The sequence below is a fragment of the Lampris incognitus genome, chromosome 17, assembly GCF_029633865.1.
Source record: "Lampris incognitus isolate fLamInc1 chromosome 17, fLamInc1.hap2, whole genome shotgun sequence".
NCBI lineage: Eukaryota > Metazoa > Chordata > Actinopteri > Lampriformes > Lampridae > Lampris > Lampris incognitus.
In genome coordinates, this window is record NC_079227.1 from 31,796,352 (window position 1) to 31,809,642 (window position 13,291).

A 13,291-nucleotide genomic window follows, 5' to 3' on the forward strand; every position below is an offset into this window, starting at 1 on the left:
TGAGTCAGACTCAAGATCATCGGGGCCAAAATTTGTGTAAAGACTGACACCAGAACAGTGCAAGACCAATTAAAAACCACGGTGATGGTCTACCATTAGAGTAAAAGTCAATATTTCACCATGCTGTTACACTTAAGGCTTTTTTTTCCCTCTGCCAAGGAAGAAATGTTTCAGAGTCAAATATTCCAATGTTTCAGTGACATAAATTAATAATAATAATAATTCTAAAAAAATTATGAAGAGTCCACACTATCTGAGACCGAGCCAAGTCGTTATGCTATGAAATCCGAGATGAGACTGAGACCTTGCGGATTCAAGACCAAGTCCATACTTGCACATATCTAGACTTTGAACTATGAATAAAATCTAATTTTATCAGCCATCAAAATGATAGCTACTTGCTATTACTTCCCTTTTTTTTGCATTAGAAATTTAAGCATGCACATTTTCAAAGCAGAGGCTCGATATAAAGGACTGTCTTAACCCAGATTTTTTTAGAGGTTCAATTAAGAGAACCAATATAAAACAGCTTTCACTCCAGACCTGTCCTAAGGTGTAGGCCGTGTAGTCAGCCTGTAGCAGAGAGCCGCCACGTCCTCCTGTACCTCTGGTGTAGCGCACATAACTGTCTTTGTCAACCGGTTTAGCTAGGGTGACCTCAATAGGGGACCCATCTACTACCTGGAGAGAGAGAGAGAGAGAGAGAGAGAGAGAGAGAGAGAGAGAGAGAGAGAGAGAGAGAGAGAGAGAGAGAGAGAGAGAGAGAGAGGAATTGGAGAACAGAGGAAAGAGGACAGAAGGAGGGCACAAATAGACAAAGAAAGAACAAGGAGAGAAAAAAGAAAGTAAAGATTGAGAGAGAAAGAGGAGGGCACCACATATTTTAATGTTTTCTGTTCAATTTCTCAGCTCCCGATTCCTCCACTACTACTGATGTTATACACGGATCAGCCAAAACATTAAAACCACCTGAGGCCACTGCCATCAAGGAATACCACTGCCTTGAAGGGGTGTACTTTGTCTGCACCAATGTTTAGGTAAGTGGTATGTGTCAAATAGCCACATCAATGCCAGGACCCAAGGTTTCCCAGCAGAACATTGCAGAGCATCACACTCCCTAGTGCATCTGGTACCATTTCTTCCCCAGGTAACTGACGCACACGCACCCGACTGTCCACATGATGTGAAAGAAAATGTGATTCATCAGACCAGGCCACCTTCTTCCATTGCTCCTTGGTCCAGTTCTGACCCTCACTTGCCCATTGTAGCCGTGTTCGGCAGTGGACAAGGGTCATCATGGGCACTGTGGTCTGCGGCTACGCAGCAAGCTGTGATGTACTGTGTTCTGACACCTGTCCATCACAGCCAGCATTAACTTTTGCAGTGATTTGAGCTAGAGTAGCTCTTCTGTGGGATTAGACTGGACAGGCTAGCCTTTGCTCCCCACATGCATCAGTGAGCCTTGTGCACCCATGACCGTGTTGCTGGTTTACCAGTTGTCCTTCCTTGGACCACTTTTGGTAGGTACTGACCACTGCATTCTGGGAACACCCCACAAAACCTGCTGTTTTGGAGATGCTCTGACCCAGGTGTCTAACCATCACAATGTGGCCCTTGTCAAAGTCACTCAGATCCTTTCACTTGCTCATTTTTCCTGCTTCTAGAACATCAACTTCAAGAGCTGACTGTTCACTTGCTGCCTAATATATCCCACCCATGACAGGTGCCATTGTAATGAGATAATCAACGTTATTTACTTACCTGTTAGTGGTTTTAATGTTTTGGCAGATCGGTGTATGTGCAACAAATAGAAAACTATTTCAAAAGTCAGGAGGAATGGATGCAGCGTATCCAGGCTGTGGATTGCCTAACCTTGCCATTTAGAACGTTCATGGCATTGATGGCATCTTCTCTCTGGGTGAAGTGGACAAAGGCATAGTCTCTGATCTTCTTCACTCTCTCCACAGAACCTGAACACACATAGCAGATAATGGAAAGACTGTTTCACACTTGCTTTAATATTGGTGTGTTACTGAGTGTTGTAGTTTTGTAATTGTAATTTGTAGTGCTGAGTGATTATGTGAAATAATGTCCATTTAATGATAAGCTAGCTGACCCTGGTTGTATGTAAAATGTATGTGATATGATTGTTGGCTATCAAATGCCTTCTCCCTGTCCTTCCTTTCATTTGTGGCAGTCATAGTGATATAGACTACACTAGTAGTGGTCGTGATAGCTGTAGTTGTCGTAATACTTACATCAGAGCAGCAGTGATAATAGCATTGGTATGGGTAGTATTTTAGTAGTTTTATTATTTCAGATTACCCGGTTTTAAGCTGCTGAACTCTTTCTCTATGGTCTCCTCTGTGGTCTGCAGCATCAGATTCCTGACGTATAGAATCTTGACGGTTGCCATAGTATCCTCATCCACCTCCACCTCAGGCTCCGCCCAGTCCACAGCGATCGCATGACCCCAAAGCTGGATTCGACCTGAGAGAGAGAGAGAGACAGAGAGAGACAGAGAGAGAGACAGAGACAGAGAGAGATGTATTGATGGACATGAATACTCGGACTTCATGATAAAGAGGTAACCCGAGAAAATCCCTGATACACCTTCCTACCAAGATAAAATTCCCCCCCCCTCCCCTTTTCTCCCCAATTGTATCCGACCAATTACCCCACGTTTCCGAGCCGTCCCGGTCACTGCTCCACCCCCTCTGCCAATCCGGGGAGGGCTGCAGACTACCACGTGCCTCCTCTGATACATGTGGATTCGCCAACCGCTTCTTTCCACCTGACAGTGAGGAGTTTCACCAAGGGTACGTTGCGCATGGGAGGATCACGCTATTTCCCCCAGTTCCCCCTCCCCCCCGAACAGGTGCCCTGACCGACCAGAGGAGATGCTAGTGCAGCGACCAGGACACATACCCACATCTGGCTTCCCACCTGCAGACTCGGCCAATTGTGTCTGTAGCGATGTCCGACCAAGGTGGAGGTTACACGGGGATTCGAAGCAGTGATCCCCATGTTGGTAGGCAACGGAATAGACCACCATGCCACCTGGACGCCCACCAAGATAAAATTTCTGACTCGAATAATTGTTGATCAGTTGACCTTCTGTGGTAACAGTAATTGTAACGAGGCCTTTGATAAAGCTGAGCCAAGTTGTACGACTATACCGTGAGTTCCGCTTTACTCCCTAGAGTCACAAGTGTTACTCCCTAGAGTCAGTAACAGCCATTGAACAGGACTGTGGCGTTAACAAGGCTGACAGCTGTCATCGGTGCTCGGTGTCGCCAGTGCGCTCGGTGAAGCTCTGGTTTGGAGTTGCACAAAAACTATTACACAAACATTTCCTTTTCAGGTGGAAGCCAGAACCAATAAAACTTTATCTTATCATTTTGGGCTTAACCTTCAGGCACTGACAGAAATGGGAAACCCGCCTCAAACAAATACGGTGGCGAATTTGTACAAAGTATAATGGAAATAATTACTATTCACAACCACTTTAGCTGACAGTTTACAAGACTAATTAATAAATAGTTTGGGACCGAGCATTTCAGCAATGAATTTTTTAAAACACCAGGAAATGTTGAATGTTTTTACGGTTATTTGTTGGAAAAGTTGCTATGGCGATGACACTTCAAATGTAATTAATCCATAACCACATCTTATCATGCAACGCCTGATAGTTCTTCCTCCACTGGACCATGAGCCAGTAACACAGGTTCTAATGGCGATAATGCCGACTGTAGGGAACATTAGACTCCGTCATCTCTTGGCATATTATAGGGAATGTTTGTGTAGATTGACAACCATAAAAATGAAGCACAACGTGCAACAAGCTAGCTCATTAGTGCATCACCAGCCATGCTCGGTATTGTTATTTAACAGGCAATAGGCGTCTGATGAGACATTTTTCATTCAGTCACACAGCATTTCTCAGTAAGTGCATTTGTCTGCACTTGTGTCTTCATGAGCTTGTGACACAACAAAACAGCCCATATATACTGTTCCAAAACATAAGATCCTGTTTAGCCAAGAACGCCTCGAATACCTGGGTGTGTTCTTGATCCACCTAATTTAATCAAAGATTAAATTAAATTAAATTAATCAAAGGTTAGTGACTTGGCAGACTTGAGGTAAAAAAAGACCCCAGCATTCTTTTTTTTGGAATGTTCCCTTCCCTCTTTTTTTCTCCCCAATTGTACTTGGCCAATTACCCCACTCTTACAAGCCGTCCCGGTTGCTGCTCCACCCCCTCTGCCGATCCAGGGAGGGCTGCAGACTACCACATGCCTCCTCCAATACATGTGGAGTCACCAGCCACTTCTTCTCACCTGACAGTGAGGAGTTTCACCAGGGGGGCGTAGCACGTGGGAGGACCACGCTATTCCCCCCAGTTCCTCCTCCCCTCTGAAAAGGCGCTCCGACCGATGGAGGAGGGACTAGTGCAGTGACCAGGACATATATCCACATCCGGCTTCCCACGGCCAGTTGTGGTTGCAGGGGCGCCTGACCAAGCTGGAGGTAACACGGGGATTCGAACCGGCGATCCCCATGGTAGGCAACGGAATAGACAGCTACGCTACCTGGACAGCAACACATGATTTGACCAATCACAGCACATGTTACTGGAAAATCTTGTAGTTATTCTCATAGTTGATCTATGAGGGCTATCATCTCGTAAACCCGTCTTTACCTGGCAGTAGTTTGCGGCGGGCCATGGCAGCGGCACGGTGGCTTTCATACTCCACAAAAGCGAATCCTCGGTTCTTGGATTTGTCAGCAGCACTGGGATAGACGATGACCTCCATGACCCCATCTGTCACCTTCTTCATCTCGGACAGGATCTCCTCCCGTTTCTTGGTTTTGGGAATCCCACCGACAAACAGACGACAGTTATCGACACTCGCACAAACGCCGAGGAGACGACCATTCCTGGGAGGGTTGCAGATAAAAATAAGTGGCCCTCCTTGGTCTTTATTGGTGGCTTCTGACATATTGCTCTTGTGCACTTACTGCATATCAAGTGAATAATGTGCCTGTCATCTAAATTTCAAGTACACATGCACAAATTAAGTTATTTGGATGGATTTTCTTTCACGTCAAAAATCTCATTATCATTAGTGTTTCTTGGAAGACATCAAATTTTGGAGCAAATCTAACCATACATAAATTCCTACTGGGACGAGCAATCACGCAGGACAGTCCCAAGCATTGTGACTCAAGAGTGGTGATGATGACAAACCTGATCTCATAGTTGTTGAGCTGTTTCATGGCGGCTTTAGCTTCCAGTTTTGTTGTGAAGGTGACGAAGGCGTAGCCCCTGTTGTTCCCATTAAAATCCATCATCATCCTCACCTCGTAGATCTTACCAAACTAGAGAGAGAGAGAGAGAGAGAGAGAGAGAAAGAGAGAGAGAGAGAGAGAGAGAGAGCGAGAGAGAGAGAGAGAGAGAGAGAGAGAGAGAGAGAGAGAGAGAGAGAGAGAGAGGTTTGAAAGCAATGTCAATAAAATGTCACAGATGCAAAGCAACTTTGAAACAATCAAAGAATCAGAGAAACAGACAGTTTACAAGATATAGAAATAGTATTACCGGAAAACTTTACTAAACATTAGTTCATCGTCCATCACAGAACAAATGACATCATTATAACACCACCGACGTACAAACACAACCATGCTATTCATCAGTTTATGAAAATTAAAATTGATTAAAACTATTTACAGATCGCTACAGATCACAACCCTTGTGATCTGTAGTGAGAGTAGGGTGCAGGTTGAGGAGAGCCTGGAGAGGCGGAGGTATGCACTGGAGAAGAGGAATGAAAGTCAGTAGGAGCAAGATGGAATACCTATGCATGAATGAGAGGGAGGACAGCGGAATGGTGAGGATGCAAGGAGTAGAGGTGATGAAGGCGTATCAGTTTAAATACTTGGGGTCAATTGTCCAAAGTAACAGGGAGTGCAGAAGAGAGGTGAAGAAGAGGGTGCAGGCAGGGTGGAGTGGGTGGAGAAGAGTGTCAGGAGTGATTTGCGACAGAAGATTACCAGCAAGAGTTAAAGGGAAGGTTTACAAGATGGTTGTGAGACCAGCTATGTTATATGGTTTGGAGACAGTGGCACTGATGAAAAGACAGGAGGTAGAGCTGGAGGTGGCAGAGTTGAAGATGCTAAGATTTTAATTGGGAGTGATGAAGAAGGACAGGATTAGGAAGGAGTATATTAGAAGGACTGCTCAGGTTGGACGGTTTGGAGACAAAGCAAAAAAGGCAAGATTGAGATGGCTTGGACATGTGTGGAGGAGAGATGCTGGGTATATTGGGAGAAGGATGCTGAATATGGAGCTGCCAGGGAAGAGGAAAAGAGGAAGGCCAAAGAGGAAGTTTATGGATGTGGTGAGGGAGGACATGCAGGTGGCTGGTGTGACAGAGGAAGATGCAGAAGACAGGAAGAAATGGAAACAGATGATCCGCTGTGGCGACCCCTAACGGGAGCAGCCAAAAGTAGTAGTAGTAAAATTGATTAAAACTCTGGCTTTTACAAGACAGGTGAATACAGGGACCATTTCTTCATACAGTTCTATCTTGTTCCTGCTCTTTATATATATACATATATATATATATATATATATATATATATATATATAGATAGAGAGAGAGAGAGAGAGAGAGAGAGAGAGTTTCGCTTCATCAGCAAGGACTTTAAAAGTTGCCAATTTGTTGCATTAATTGTCTTGTATTCTGCCCCGAAAATAAAAGCAGTTTCAGACCACACTTCATTAAAGGAAGTAAATGACAATCTAAAACACCAAAAAGTTCCCCAAGTCTTCTGTAGTCTAAAAAACAATGGAAAACAGTTTCTACCAACCCACAGAAAGGATGTTCATTAGAAACAGTGTTATTAAGTACAGAGATAAAAGAATTCACTGCAACAGCTCCATGGTATATTCTCCACTGTAAGTCACCTGTTCGCTTGTTTAAAGGCAGTTTAGCTTCCGGTGTGGGAAGATGGTGGTGGGAATTCACGTTTGCAGCACCCTGACCCAGTACTGGTGCGGGAAGATGGCAGCGTGAACTTACGTTTGCGGTGGCCTCACTCAGTACTGTCTACACGGTGTCTCACATCTGTGTCTAAGTTTTGTCTTCGTTTGATGGCTGGGAGAGCTGGCGCTGGATCAGCTGGGAGACCTTGGTCTGCTGTGTCCTGTGGGCCCAGGGACCACGGCCCTGCCTGGAGCTGCGCCCGAAGAGAAAACACCGAGGGCGGTCTGACAGGATGTGGAAGCAGGGCAGGCTAAGCTAACTGCTTGCCCATGCAAACCAGCAGTTCTGATAACACCGAGGGTGGTCTGGCGGCGGCTGTGCCTAGCGTTGACTGTGTTTTTGGTGTCGTCATGTGGAGTGCGGGGAGGTGTGTCTGGCATTGGATCGGCTGGGGGAGCCTGGTCTGCTGCGTTCGGTGGGCCCCGGGACCACGGCCCTGCCTGGAGCTGTGCCCAAAGAGGAAACACTGAGGGCGGTCTGACAGGATGCGGAAGCAGGGCAGGCTAAGCTAACTGCTCGCCCATGCAAGACCGGCAGTTCTGACAGTCATCCTGGTGTTCGCTCTCTTGGACAGGGAATTCTTGCAGGTTTTTTTTGTAGTTTGGATATATGTCTCTTTGTGGTTTGGATATGTGGTTTTGTCTTGTGTTGCACTGCTGTGGGCTCGGGGAAACGATATTTCGTTGTTTCGATATTTCATGTGTGGAATGAAATGACATATGCTCCTGATTCCTGATTTATAGAGGACTCTCCAAACTGGCTTCACACTGTTGCTCACGCCAATTTTTCCCCCTCCAAACTGTATCCATTTTACCATTCAACTTATTTTTATTCAAAACTTTATCACATCTGTGGATTGTTTTTCCATTCATAGTATGCATTATGTCTTTTCTCTGTTTGACATCCAACAATAAACCAGAACAACAGTCTAAATCTGGCAACAGTCCCAAATCTGGAAAGGGTCGTCTCCAACTGGAAACTCCTCACCTTCCCAGAGCATTTTCAGCAGTTCATGACTGGCTTTTGTTAATTTTGCAGTCCAGCCATTTAAAATGGTCCTCAAATGGCCCACAGATTTCATTCCAATCAGTGCAGCCACATAAATCATAAATCCAGGTCCAGCTACACCTACCAGCCGTTTGAGAGATGTAGCACCAGCAGAGCAGAGAGTGTGATGGAGACCTGGGGTCCATTCTGGATCCACCAATAAGAGGCTCCTCCAACAACCAGTACAGGGGGACTGATGGCTCCTGTGGACTCAGATTTTGGAGCTACTCTACCTCAGTCTCTAGAGCCCTCAATGGTCTAGTAGTGTTTCGCATGACTGTATTGCTGACGGTGCTGTAATTGTGATTTGAAGTTTTGTATTTGTATTATTTGTAAAGCTCTTTGAGCAGCTGCAGCTAGAAATGTGCATTATATAAAATTCAACTAGACTGATTGATTTTAACCTTCTCACAGTTCCACCACTGTCTCAAAGAAGCAAAACTGTTCTTTTCAGACCTATGAACCCTCCAGAAAAAAAGCTAAAACCATCTTTAAAATGAGCATCACACAGTAGACTGGTGTTGAAATGCCAGTATGCACTCTATTTCCTCACTGTTGTAGTAGAAGCACCACAGACTACTGAAGCGTGATCACCACGGGTTATACAGGTGAAATTATACAGGGTAAAGCTAAAATGCTACACATCATAAGAATGCTAACATGATGTTTGAAGCAATAAAACCTATTCAGCCTAGCCAGGGAAATAACATTTTCTCTTGTATGAGCCCAACTGTACTGTCTGTTTTCACTGTGCAACCTTCTTCATACATCCACTAAGTCACGTGTTTTTATGACATTTTTTGTGTGTGTGTGTGTGTGGGGGGGGGGGGGTTCCCCCCTTTTCTCCTCTATTGTATCCGGCCAATTACCCCACTCTTCCGACTGAGCCTTCCCGGTTGCTGCTCCACCTCCTCTGCCGATCCGGGGAGGGCTGCAGACTACCACACGCCTCCTCCAATACATGTGGAGTCGCCAGCCGCTTCTCTTCACCTGACAGTGAGGAGTTACGCCAGGGGGACGTAGCTCCTGGGAGGCTCACACTATTCCCTCCCAGTTCCCCCTCCCCTCCCTGAACAGGCACCCCGACCGACCAGAGGAGGTGCTAGTGCAGCGACCAGGACACATACCCACATCCGGCATCCCACCCACAGACAAGGTCGGGACGCCCAACCAAGTCGGCGGTAACACGGGGATTCGAACCGTCGATCCCCGAGTTGCTAGGCAACGGAATAGACCTTTATGACATTATTTATTGCTCTTTGAGAGGCAGCATGAGGTTCAACATGTCTACAGAACCATTTTGAGTATCATTAAAATCACCTTCTAAAAACGAAAAATCATCTGCGCGACAACTAGACGAAGTGTCACATATAGTATTTTATGAACTGGACTCTATCTGAGCTGATATTTGGAGCACAGACGCTGATAAAAGTCAGTGTGAAACACTCAAACTTGGCTCTGACCACCATCATTTTTCCCTCTATCACTTCTTTAAGGTCGTAAGAAATCGGCAGGAACTTTTTGGAGAAGAGAACAGCTACCCCCCCCCCCCACACACACACACTCACTGAAGTTAAAGAGCTTACAAAGACTTCCCCGTCCCGCTCTGAACTCCAGTCAGTTTCACCAGACCTGTCACTGTGTGTTTCCTGGACCAACATCACTTCAACACTTTGCTTAGTGTTGATGTGAAACAAGATCACACATCAACAAGACATGTGATTGGAAATGAGAGAAACTTGGACAGATCTTAAGAACGTGTTTCCTCGCCAGTTTGGAGAGATCCATGATGCCGAGCAGCGAAGTACTGCCCGACACAAAGTGCACAAAACCAACAAACACTAACAAAGCTGAACAACTAACCAATAGAAATACACCCAGCAATAATCTAACACAATATGAAAAAAGGAGAAAATTAGAAAAACTCTCTCTGCAGACCAACACTCATTTCACACTCCTGCATCCACTCCCAGCATGTAGTCGAGAGAGAGAGAGAGAGAGAGAGAGAGAGAGAGAGAGAGCGAGAGAGAGAGAGAGAGAGAGAGAGGTGAAGGTCCTATAAAGACAGTGTCTGCATCCTGTCTGCAGAGAAGCTGTGTAGGACCTGTGCAGAATTTTGTGAATTTAGTTTTATTCATTTGCATTATAGAAATGATGTGCCATTGAAAAATATAAATAATGAAATAAAAAACACTTTGTGGAGCTTAATCAAACACACCTCAAGGGGCTTCATGCAATATGAAAAGAGAACAATGTTCAAGAGGATGAACAAAGAGTAGAATGAGGCCATTGCACCTCACTAATAATACTGTTTTTATAGGTCACTTTAAACAGTGAGTCTTGTCAAATTTATTTATTTATTTGGACCCCCCCCCATTTTCTCCCCAATTGTATGCGGCCAATTGCCTGACTCTTCTGAGCCGTCCCGGTTGCTGCTCCACCCCCTCTGCCGATCCGGGGACGGCTGCAGACTACCACATGCCTCCTCCGATACATGTGGAGTCACCAGCCACTTCTTTTCACCCTGACAGTGAGGAGTTTCACCAGGGGGACGGAGCGCGCGGGAGGATCACGCTATTCCCCCCAGAACAGGCGCCCCGACCGACCAGAGGAGGCGCTAGTGCAGCAACCATGACACACACCCACACCTGGCTTCCCACCCGCAGACACGGTCAATTGTGTCTGTAGGGACGCCCGACCAAGCCAGAGGCAATGGAATAGACCGCCACACCACACGGATGCCCTTGTCAAATGTATTTGTAGCCCAAAATCACAAGATAGTCCTGAAAGGCTTTATGATCAGTACATACATACAACAATATATGACAATATACAACATACGATACCCTCTGTCCTCAGACCCTGCACTCAAATGAGGTTAAATTCCACAAGAAACTCCTCTTCTCAACAGAAGTAAACATTGCTGATATATACATATATACTGAGTGTGAAGCTTATAGAGAGAAGAAAGACAGACAGACGGAATCTCATGGCTCACATTGGTCAGAGTAAAATAAAACAGGAGTGACTGGTTCACATGCAAACAAGAGGTTTTGCATGTTTTTGCCATTCAGAAACCCTTAACATCTGAGTCTGTAGTTAAAACAACCAAGTCAGAGATTTTAAGGTCTCTCTACTTGGACAAGCCCTTAAAAATGTATTGCAAATGTACAATCTACTATGAACATTGATTTAAAAATTTTTTTCATACATTAAAAAAAGGTCAGCCGACATGTTTCACATCAGAAAACACTGCCATCTTTACCTTCTCGCAGAGAGGGACCAGTTCATCCTCAAACAGGTCCCTGGGAAGTTTCCCAACAAAGATCTCGCTGCCTCTCTCTGGTGGTTGGCCCTCCCAGCCCGGCGGGGGGCCGCCATACCGCCGCTGTCCGTTCTCCTGCAACAGATGACACACACATTATGCCTCTTTCAACATAATGGCAATTTATACTGCAAGAAAACATCTTTACACTGGCGGGCGGCTCTATCAAGTCTGAGAATTCACCTGGAGAGAAAACAGGCCTGATGTGTGTGTCTCAAGGCATGGCATCCGGTGACGCCATGCTTTGAGACACACACATCAGGCCTGTTGTGTGTGTTGTTAGCTGTCTATAGTGTTATAGAATATTTAGATAGACAGACTGACAGACAGATAGACAGAGAGATAGATAGATAGATGACTTTCTTAATGCCCGGAGGGAAAGTAAAACGTCATAGCAGCCAGATACATTAAAATACAAATGACAAGTGACAACAGATTAGACTAATAAAATAATTTAAAAAAATGCATGTTTGAGTGTTCTTGTAGACCAGATATGCAAAGACAAAGGCAAGTTAGTCCACGAGCAGTTCAATGTCAGCAGGCCTGGCAAAGGCAGATGAATTGCAAAGGCTGATGACACCCGGCAGGAATGACCTCCTGTATCACTCCTTAAAACACTGGGGTTGAATGTCTGTTGCTAAAGGTGCTCTTTAGCTTGGCTAACACGTTGTGTGGGGGGTGGGAGGTGGTGCTCAGGATCACCAGCAGTTTAGCCAGCATACTGTCCCCCCACCACCTCCTCCAGTGTGGCCACCTTGGATCCAATGACAGACCCAGCCTTCTTTATGAGTTTATTCAGTCTGTTGGTGTTTTGCTTTGATGCCTTCGCCCCAGCACACCACAGCATAGAAGATGGTTCTCGCAACAACAGACTGATAGAACAAGCAAAGCTCTTATAGCATACATTGAAGGTCCTGAACCTTCTCAGGAAATAAACCAGCTCATGTCCTTTTTGTAGATGACCTCGGTGTTGGTGGACCATTCCAGCTTATTGTCTAGTTCAACACCTAGGTACTTGTAGGACTTGATGACCTCCAAGTCCCTCCCACTGATGCAGACTGGGGAGGGTGGGGCCTTCCTCTTCCTGAAATCCATCACGACCTCCTTTGTCTTGACAACATTCAGCTGAAGGTGGTTTTCCCTACACCTACAAAGCAGTCCACCAGGCCCCTGTACTCCTCCTCCTGGCCACCCTCCACACACCCCTCAATGGCAGTGTCATCCGAGAATTGCTGCAGATGACGGGATTCAGAGTTGTACTTGAAGTCTTACGTGTAGATGGTGAACAGGAAGGGAGATAGCACAGCTCCCTGGGGGGTCCTGTTGTTACTCACCAGACATACAGACATACAGCTCTGTAGCCTCACAAACAGTGGTCTGCTCGGCAGGTAGTACTCAATCCATGGCACCATGGGGGATCCACCTGCATGTCCTCCAATTTATCCTTCGACAGTCTAGGGCGATTAGTATTGAAGGCGCTGGAAAGATCGAAGAACATGATCCGCACTATGATGTTAGGTCTGTCCAGGTAGGAGTAGGCCTTTTGCAGCAAGTATATTATTGCATCATCCACACACACGTGGCTGATTTTTAGTGCAACAATAACAAGCAATGTGCTACAGAGAAATATGAGCACATCTAGAGCTACAAAGAACATGGGAAGACAACAAGAATCTCAAGGATTCAAGGATGGATTACTTACACGTAAAGCTGAAAGAGCTCTTAGATATACAAGTCAAAGATTTTATGAGATGGGGAACTGAGCAAGTCATGTACTTGCCTTTCAATTGAGGGGAGCAAAGTCAAATCATATAGTATCTAAAATAAGACAACCCACATCTCGGGCTGAGGTTTCCCATCCAGAAAAAGT

General features: G+C 45.5%; 1 protein-coding gene across 2 annotated transcripts in view; it reads right to left on the minus strand.

Moving 5' to 3' along the window:
* a1cf (apobec1 complementation factor) overlaps window positions 1-13,291 on the minus strand; it is a 44,319-nt gene that overhangs the window by 12,782 nt on the left and 18,246 nt on the right. For both annotated transcript variants that reach the window (XM_056296878.1, XM_056296879.1), the window contains exons 3-8: window positions 11,362-11,496; window positions 5,252-5,382; window positions 4,703-4,941; window positions 2,326-2,490; window positions 1,873-1,970; window positions 544-681 (exon numbers count right to left, since the gene is read on the minus strand). In XM_056296878.1, the coding sequence (XP_056152853.1) occupies window positions 544-681; window positions 1,873-1,970; window positions 2,326-2,490; window positions 4,703-4,941; window positions 5,252-5,382; window positions 11,362-11,496 (906 nt within the window). The remainder of the gene's footprint in view (window positions 1-543; window positions 682-1,872; window positions 1,971-2,325; window positions 2,491-4,702; window positions 4,942-5,251; window positions 5,383-11,361; window positions 11,497-13,291) is intronic.